The sequence below is a fragment of the Anarrhichthys ocellatus genome, unplaced genomic scaffold (genome assembly GCF_004355925.1).
Source record: "Anarrhichthys ocellatus isolate YVR2014 unplaced genomic scaffold, GSC_Weel_1.0 scaffold62, whole genome shotgun sequence".
Lineage (NCBI taxonomy): Eukaryota > Metazoa > Chordata > Actinopteri > Perciformes > Anarhichadidae > Anarrhichthys > Anarrhichthys ocellatus.
Genome location: NW_022280092.1, coordinates 15653 through 25291, shown reverse-complemented (window position 1 = coordinate 25291; position 9639 = coordinate 15653). Strand labels below are relative to the sequence as shown.

Below are 9639 nucleotides of genomic sequence, written 5' to 3'. Positions count from 1 at the left end.
ACACACACACACACACACACACACACACACACACACACACACACACACAGTTTCATCTTTGTGTCTTACTGGTGCCTGTGAGACTGGGGTGGCTGAGGTGAGCTCCATTGGAGTATCTGCTGCAGGGACGGGGACAGAGGCAGGAACTGGAGCAGAAGCTGGCACCAAGTTAGACAGCAGGGTGAAGGGAGACGCAGGACGCCACTCGGTTAGGTTTATGGCTGGGAGGTAGGCGAGCAGGACGGCAGTGGACGGACCCCACAACCATAAAGCTATATATAGACAAAAGACTGGGAAGGTTAACCCACACTCATCTGCAGGTTGGTTACTCATTAACTTACAAAGTGTGGACAAACCTTCAGAAATGTATTTTAAATTATGGTCAATATCACAGACGCCAAACAGGCTATTATACAGACAATGTTGAATGTAAAGCTGCAGCAAAAAAAAATAGTGTCTTGTGTTCAGTAGCTGCACTTAAGTGTTGGAACAAGCACAAACAGAATTAATATTTGAAAAGGGACTTCAAGGAAAATAAAAACGAGGATTCAAGGGACAAGTATGTCATTTATGGAGTAGTTCACCAGACAACCAAACAGAATAAAGTAAAAATGACAGTTTGTGTTTTGCTGCTGTGTAAGTATGCAATGCTGGAACAGACTCACTAGAAGTCTCACTAGTCTCACTAGTCTCACTAACTCACTAGAAGCCCAGAAAGGCTGACCTGAATCTGATTTGCAGCATACTCTGGGGACGCGTGCTGGTAAGGACATGTTCTGCCTCTCTACCGGCCGACCCTTCTCTGGATGTGCTCACTAAATGGGTTACAACTGCTATAAAAGAAGATAAAGCTTCTTATGAACTCACCGAGGAGGAGCAAAAGGGGCAAAAGGAGCAGCAGGAGCCTCCAGAGTTTGGGAAGGCATCTGAAACACAGAGTCACACACTGGTTAGATAGACACACAACTGAGTGGAGTGTGTGCTGTTAATAAAAAAAAAAAAAAAGACAAGGACCCTCATGAATCAAAACGGTCCAAACTCCTCAGAGTAATACAGGCACTGCTCCTCGTGACAAGTTGGCTTGAATTATTCATCAAATTGCAGTATTTCAAGACACCGGGTAAATAACTCCATCATGATTGCTGCCATAGCTCTGAAAATGTGGCTTTACTGAAAAATTTGTTGTTTTTACTCTCATTTAAATATTTAACAATCCTATAACTTCATCAACTAACAACTATCTCGTCATTAAATCTTAATGATTATGCAGAAAATTATGTATTTTGAACACGTTAGCCCTCGATGGTCATATAGGGGCAGCGGACACAACAGAACAATGACATAATATCACCTTATAAAGATCATATGGTGAATCTGTTAGCAAACAGTTGCTTATTTACACATCAAAGGTTAATAAAAGGGGGAACGGGCTCTTACCGTGTCAGAAAGAAGACGTTGAGGAGAGCCATGAGATACACCAGCTGGTACCATCCTGTTGCAAGAAACCACAGAAGTCCTCTGCCTGCCTTCACTGAGAATGACAACACGATCAGACCACGTTGCCGAAGAAAGAAGCAGAGAAGAAGATGAGACCCAAGTACCACCAACCTGGAGCTGCCAACAGCATCCAGAACAAGGAAAGGAGCGTCTGCACCACTGTCCCAACCCCGGATCCCAACGCCTGGCCTGCTCTCACCACACAGTAACCTGGCTGGATGAGAAAGTGACCTGGAAGACAAAAACAAAATGTCAACTGATTAATTAAAGCAAGAGTGGTCCAAACCTACAAAGAGGTCGAGTTATAGACCTATCAGTAATGTAACGGTATATGTACAGGCTGTCATCAACATTAGTGAGGTGCTGGTTAACCTGTGTAAGCTAGGACGCTCCACAGTGCGCCCAACAGGCGTCGAGGCCTGGAGGCCTGTGTGAGGAGGACGGTGTGCGTCTCTGAATGCTGCTTCCCTTTACAGTCGTCGCCTGTGTGCGCCGAAATGATGGATGGCAGGCAAACAGAACACACAAACACAAAAAGGACACATGAACGACTGACATCAAGATGGCTGACAAGCAAAACAACACAATAAAAAACAATTCTGAAAATAACCCAATCAACAGAAATTTAACTACAAAATGAACAAGCAACACTAAATCATACGTTTGTAATAGAAAGAAAATACAAGTGGGCCACATGCATGCATGTTGCACAATATGCGATTTACTGTATGAGATGACAACATGAAAAGCTAAACATATATATGAATGAAACTTTCACTACATTGTAACTGTTTCATTATCAGTCTAACTGTACAAATGTGGGGCTATAAGTGGACTTCACTTCTTTTCTATGATCCAAAATTCAGTTTACTGTCAGCTGAGTGAAGCTGCATTGCTTTGTTTGTGTGTCTCTTATTTTACTTTGTTCTTTACATTTGATCCATGTTTTGTTTTATATTTGTTATATTATTTCTAAATTTAAGAGAAAGGTCCACTACTTGACATTTTCTTTGTCCTTGTCTGTTTTTATACAAGTGTAAAATAAAAACTTTAACTACACTAAAGACAAGCGGGCTGCTAAAGTTTATTAATGTCTGAAATGATCATTTATGTCACGTTTTGGTGTCAAATTGGTCCCTCAAACAGATTTGGTTGATTGAAAGAGAAGTATCTGCTGATTGGTTAAAGCAGTTCACACAACCTCTGCTCACTGGTCCTAAAACAGGTCACGCATATAATTAACTCTGTCAATGACTGACACCACAAGAAAATACAAAGAAGAGGGAAAAAGAAAAAAAAGTGTGTGTGGTTTGTGTGTCTGCTTACAGAGGGAACCATTGAGTTTGAGATGTGATGCATCTTCAGTCACCAGATCCTTCACATTCATGCTTCCACAGAAACTCGAGTGAGCTGCAACAAATGCACAAGACATTTATTTACACAACAAAAACCACGTCGCGTGAGAAAATAGTGACGAAATCAACGTTAGATGAAGAAGAAGAGTAAATGCACATGTCGGCAATGTGACTGGCACAGAGGTGATCGATTTCATCATGAAGAAAATGAGAATAGATCTGCATGAAAATGGTTGAAGAGGATTCATGTTTACAACTGCTGGAAACAAGAATAAAGACATTTTAGCTCCTGAAATTCTCCTGCAGCTGTGAAAGAACCAAATTAAATCAGCAGTATACTAGAAATAAACATCAATTAGGTAGTCGGGGTGTCTTTTTAGCTGCTCGAGTTTTCATGAAAGTGTGCATCTTCTTACAATCTCATTTGAGCTAAAGGTGCAACTTGTCATGTGATCGGTTTGTCCGAATTTGGGGGATGTACAGTTTTTATTTAGTTTCTAGTATACCTTCTCCTTCAGAAATAGAAAGCAACAGTGTGAGAGTGAAGGCCGGATGGACTGAGAAAGAAACAGAGATTATAAAGAGATCCTTCAAAGTCAATATTTATCCTATTATGAGGCTTCTTACTCCTTAAACAAAAAAGGAAAGATCTTAGGAAGGAGAGAAATAGTGAGAAGAAAGTTTATTAATAGAAGAGGTCAGGGGCCCTTTGTAGTCACGGCTGGTACCTTGTCCTTCATAGCCATTAGCTCTGTAGCCCATCATCCTGTGGAGAGTGGTCTGCTTAAACAGCCACAGTTGGGAAAAAGTGGAGGACACGGCTTGTCTCATCGAGTCCGAAAATGATGCAAGGACACCTGGTGACACACCCGCCCCGCACAATCTCCGTTAGTCAAAACGCACAGTCAAGGCTATCCTAGAGATGCACAGTAATACAAAGAGAAAATGGTGATAAGATAGCCTGCGAGAAAAACGACAGGATGCTATGAAAAGCCCGGTGAGAGGAATGATAATAAGGTTACATGTGAAATAGAAATAGACCATGAAACTGCAAACTCAGGAAAAATTGCTCCTGCAAAAGACCGAAGAAGAAAGAAACAAACAGAGAATGATGGGTGAAGAGAAGAGCAAAGAACATCTCTTGTTTTTATACCTTTTCCTGGAAGGCTCTTGGCCCGTGAACCCAGCCAGAGCACATTGTTGAAGAGCAGGGTGACTAAGGACACTATGGGGGCCAGGGCTCGTTTGCAGTAGCGCAGACACGTGTTAGACATGGACACCAGGACACCTGGAGAGAGACGCCACTACTAATTACATTCTCATCATCACAACATACTGCCGATTCCACCCCACCGTCCAGCTCCAATACATTTGCCGAATATGAGGAAGAACAGCATTATAAATACAACATTTCAGTCAAACTCAACCGTTTCTCACCCGTCTTGTTCCTTCGACTCCTGTCTCTGGAGTATACGCTTGTGAAAGGTGACGAGGAGGAGGAAGAGAAGAGGCCTTCTGAGGAAGCTTGTGCAGTCTGAGATGATGATGATAATGATGATGATGAAGACTGTGTGATAGGGGAGTCTGTCTTCGGAGAGTGGAAAGAGCAGTCTCTGCAGATGTATCCATTGGCGAGTGAGGTGTGGGACTTTGACGCACTGGCGTCGCCGTTGACATTTGACGACCTGTGGTCACTGCTGGAGCTCTTCCCTGAGAGAGAGAGGACGGAAAAATAAGATGCAACTCAATAACACACAGGGAAATGTTCATAAAGTATTAGTAAAGAAGTTACTAAGCAAGTATATTGCTTCATTTGTTACATAGTGGAATAGTGAATACATACAGTGGTGGAGGAAGAATTGTGTGAAAGTATAAATTCATAGTAGCATTCATAATTGTATGCAAAAGTACACATGAACTATAGAGTGTGACTGTTCATTTGTGATGGAATCCACATCTTTCATCAACTGACCCCAGTGTCCATCCACAGAAGTAGAAGTGGTGGTAGTGGTGACGGTGCGTTGTCTCAGGTGGGACTGGTCCAGGATGGAGGTGAGCAAAGAGCCATCAGACGCTGTGTTGCCTTCATGAATGATGCTGCTGCTGCTGCTGCTGTTAATCGGGGTATTTGCGGCTGAGAAGGAGAGGGTTTTCCTCGGTGTGTCGGCTTGGCTCAAGGATAAAGACATTGAGCTGGAACTGGACTGCTGCTGCTGCTGCTTTTTACTCCGCAGCGTCCTGGGAGAGCAGAACATGAGCTGTGAGTTTTGTCACATGTAAACCAGTATGGCTACGGAATGTAAACAGGAAGTAGATTGGTTGCTTAGTTTAAAGGTCGGGTTTGATGCGCAAGATCTTCCTTTACAAGTTTTATTATTCAAACTTAGTTACAACGCTGCAGATCTTACGCACGCACGCACGCACGCACACGCACACGCACACGCACACGCACACAATCACTGGTCGACATGTATTTTCTACACAGCAGCGCTAATTGCTCCTCATTCGATTTAATTGCTTTATTAGTTGTGTGGGAGTGTTGGCGTCCACTGCTGGTCTCACCGTGTCTCTCTCCTGGTGCAGCTGCTGCTGTGGTTCTGCGAGTAATCGGCCAGGGTCTCGTGGCCATGTTGACCGGCACCGGTCTGCAGACGCAGGCTCCGCCGTGACATCCTGGGCGACTCGTACACGGCAGGGATCTGGTGCTCCTTCTCAAAATCTAACGCTGCTGTGGAGTAGCTAGAGCTGAGAGAGAGACAGGAGTGGAGCAGAAAGAGCGGGAACGTTAGAAAGTGGAAAATCCTGGAGGAGACAACAAACAGACCTCGAGCAACTCCAACCTCAAATCAATACGGGGATATCATGCACTCTTCCTAATTTGTGTACCATCTTCAGAGAGGCTTTCTTTTTCAAATAAAAATAAAGAAAAAGCAGGAACAGACAGTCCGGGTAGAGAGCTGTGATGCGGTTTTTCCCCGCAACTGGCAGTGGGCCCAGCAGGAAGTGACTCACTCACAAGGGAGGGAGAAAAGAAGACAAAAGAACAGACCCAGTGCATTTCTGAAAGTAAAATTCAAGAAAAAGAAAAAAAGCCACATAACCATCCCAAAGTATGCAAGTAGGCTGAAAAAAAAAAATAAATGATTCTCCACTCACTGCAATCGAAAGTCAACCGTGAGTGGAAACACACCATTGTAAGTTTGCCATGCGTTGTACAGCTGTGACTCACAGTGCCACACCCACCTGGCAGAGTCGAGGCAAACATTCAGACACGACTAACAGGCAACAGGGCACGAGTTGCGAAATTCAGTGGAACCATGATAAAAATAGTTTTATATAATCCCACTTAGCTGGTGCAAACAAACAAACAAAGCTGAACTCTACCCTCTTTCTCTGCTGTGGTAAAGCAGGTACAATTTTAGAGGCAAAATGAAATTAAGCTCTTATTTTATAATTGATTTGTGTTCACTGACAGCTTACAATATTTGTATTGTGTGATCAGTTATAATAACAAACTAAAATGACCCTTTGCAGACTGTGTACACTCAGCATGTGGCTCAACTAGGTCAGGCAGAAATACTCTACAGACATGCACGGGAGGGTGGATGAAAGAGGAGGGGCAAAGCACTTTATGTGTCGCTGGAGGACAGAATAAACTTCCTGTTAGACGCTTGAAAATAAGGGACCTTCGCTGTACAAACAAGAAGTGTTTGGTTTAAGGCACGAGCACAGAGTCCCTGACGGTGGTCCTAGCACAGCAGTGAGTATATCGAAACTTGCACACAAGACAAACTACAAGTACAGTGCATTTTGCTCTCTGGCCCTACCTCCAGCTCTAAACCTTGAGGATTACACACCGAGAGCCAATTATGTGCTTTCACCCTGGCACCGCCTCCTGCTCCAACTGGCTTTTCTCTGAACACATTACCAGGGACGCACCTCTCCTTCTATATGCCGTTGACCAGTTAGCTAGCATACCTGTACATGTTTAGGACCACAGCCCTTGTTTACATGTGTGGAATATAGTTTGTTTCACTAAAAGCACAACACTAGCAGACAATCATTGTCTTTTCCCTTTTAACACAACCCTCTCCTGATGTCTTACTGTCCAAGAAATAAATCTTTGAGAGGAAAAATTTGTCTCGAGTTGAACCTGTGAAAACCAAAGGTCGAAGATAAAGCTAGGTTGATTTATAACCTCACAAAACTGTCCAAACAGCGCAATTATGTATGTGTGCTCCTGTACCTCGAGGGCCATGTGTCTGTGTGTGACACACCCATCTCCTGACACAGTTGCATACCTACAAAAAATAAAACAATCTCACCCGGAAGGACCGCTAGCAGTATCAAGCAGACCATATATCTCTACATGTACCGAGTTGCCTGAGAGAGATAGTCACACACTGCCAATAACACCAGAGGCCAGAGGCCATGCTGGGACAGTTGAGCATAGAGCTCACTTTCACTGTGGTCTCCTGTTGTAGACACCCTGGAGGAGACACTCAGTAGCTGAACACAGGTGGGCCAGATATCCACAGAACTGTCCGTCACATTTACATCACTGCTTGTCCGATTCAAATTTGACATTCAAATCATGGAAAATAGCAGCGGGGCTGAGTTTCCAACATAGAAGACAGCTACATTCATTCCAGTGAATATGACTGCATAACAATATTGCATTAACAAACTTCTCAGTTGCAAAGTATAGCTACAGGGCAGAGCAGGGTGTGTTTGAGAAAGAAAACAGTATGTATGTCTGTCTGTCTGTCTGTCTGTGTAGCCTACAGCCAGGAGCAATTGTTAATGTAACCTTTTACTCTACCTGGCTAACCAGGAACAGTCACATAGATATTTATTTGATCAACACAACAATCTGGTTAGCACAAAATTAAGATTGTGCATCTCCATGTAGTGCTGGCGATGACACGGTCCTTAAACTAAAACAATGTTTAACACTTAGCGACTGTTAAGATCCCAGCCTGTGTCACCAGAAGCTGCACACAATATTCAATTAGTTAGCAAACTCTTTTCAGATGTTCTGAAAACGGATCTGTGTGCTGCTCTCCCACGGCCCACATCACTGATAAAAATAGAGACTGACACTGTGCTTTCAGAACCGAGTGAAAAAGACACAGATAAAGAGACAGACTAACAGTATGGAGAGAGGAGATGCTTCCATCGTGACATTCAGCTTCCTGGAATCTCTCCTTACATAACACTAAAGCTTTGATGCTCTTCCCACACTCGGTGGGCACAGCCAGCCTTCTTACAAGACACAACTACACAGAGCATCCGATCAGATAGTATTCTACATTTTAGGAGCTTATGTTGTTCCATTTACCACATAACATTATGCATATGAGCATGGATGGGGCTCAAGGTTGACACAATTGTCAACTCATTACACTCCGTTTCCATCTTCAGTCTGACATCGTTTCCACTATAATCCATTTCTATGGGTGGTGGGGGGTTAGAAGTTCGCTAGCTGATCACTAGAGACCAACGTATCTGCCTGAATTTAAGTCGACAGGTGATGTGTGGCCATGAAAACATACTTTGTGTACGTGTTTTAAGATTGGAGCTGAGCATTTATGCTTAATAATACAATATGATCTAGGTCTAGCTCAAGATTTATATTACTTCAAGATTGGAGTGAAATCAGATCTTCCAGACGGGACAGGATGGGATGATTTATCCATGTTCAAACACAACATGATGAATGGGTTTGTGTCATCGAGAGTGCATCTGCCGGTGGGATGAAAGCACCTTTACCGGCTCAACATATCATACCCTGGAGACAACAAGAGACTACATTTTATCACGGCAGTGTTGGGCTCACCGCAGCAACCAACATGGCAAAACAGGCTCGTCATCATTTCTTTCAGATCAAACCACAAAGCCGCGGAAGACAAGTTCCTCCATGACAAAGAAAACATCACTTCTGGCGAGTCTACACCTCCAGTACCATGTTTGTTGCTGCCACTAAAAGGGACTTGCCACCCACCCACCTTCTGCCTGCTTTGCATGGTCTATGCTGAAAAAGTGATCACCCATCATCACAAAGCATATAGGACGGACACAATGAGAGACATCAGGTTCACACGCAAGGACAATGATCTTTACCCCCTAGAAAGCAGATGTGTTTTGCATTTGAACAGATGACATTTCTGTTTGGTTATTTGGAGCAATAATGCATTACCTGAACAATGATGTAATCATAACATTTTGGTGCTGCAACTAAATGCACATACTAATACTACAGACACTAATATTGCATATTATTCTCTTTATACTGGTGATCGATGATTAATTGTTGGGTAAATAAAATATGTTCCTAAGATCCTGACGTCTTCAAATTGCTTGTTTTGTCTGACCAACAGTCTTAAAAAAAAAAAAAAAAAAAAAAAAAAAAAAAAAAAAAAAAAAAAAAACTTGATTTGATAACTGAATAAACATTAACCAAATAAAAAAAAAATGAAATGGTTGGTTTCTTTTTTTTTCTGCTAGACTTCCACAGGGAACCAAACAGTGTTAAAATAAGATCCACTTTCTACTAATTCTGCTAACAAACAAAGAAACTGATCTTATAACAGGACCTAATCAGCAGCCCAACTATGAAACACTCGCCACCGCTTGTGGTCTCAAACATATTTCAGAGATTATAGAAACCACGTGAGTTGTAAATCTCAACTTCAAAACCAAAAGTGTGGTTAGAATTTGGCACTGTGATTAGGATCGGTGAGAGAGAGAGAGAGAGAGAGAGAGAGAGAGAGAGAGAGAGAGAGAG

At 42.8% G+C, this 9639-nt stretch overlaps 1 protein-coding gene across 6 annotated transcripts in view; it reads right to left on the bottom strand.

Annotated features, from left to right (window-relative positions):
* The window catches only part of sun1b (Sad1 and UNC84 domain containing 1b), a 25094-nt gene that overhangs the window by 6326 nt on the left and 9129 nt on the right, over nt 1-9639 (bottom strand). For 5 of the 6 annotated variants that reach the window (XM_031872115.1, XM_031872113.1, XM_031872111.1 and 2 more), the window contains 11 exons: nt 5415-5597; nt 4825-5090; nt 4290-4562; nt 4006-4140; nt 3581-3709; nt 2824-2907; nt 1870-1980; nt 1609-1728; nt 1438-1531; nt 868-926; nt 70-272 (listed from right to left, as the gene is read on the bottom strand). In XM_031872115.1, the coding sequence (XP_031727975.1) occupies nt 70-272; nt 868-926; nt 1438-1531; nt 1609-1728; nt 1870-1980; nt 2824-2907; nt 3581-3709; nt 4006-4140; nt 4290-4562; nt 4825-5090; nt 5415-5524 (1584 nt within the window). In that variant the 5' untranslated portion in view covers nt 5525-5597. The remainder of the gene's footprint in view (nt 1-69; nt 273-867; nt 927-1437; nt 1532-1608; nt 1729-1869; nt 1981-2823; nt 2908-3580; nt 3710-4005; nt 4141-4289; nt 4563-4824; nt 5091-5414; nt 5598-9639) is intronic. The other variant, XM_031872112.1, reaches the window with a different exon arrangement.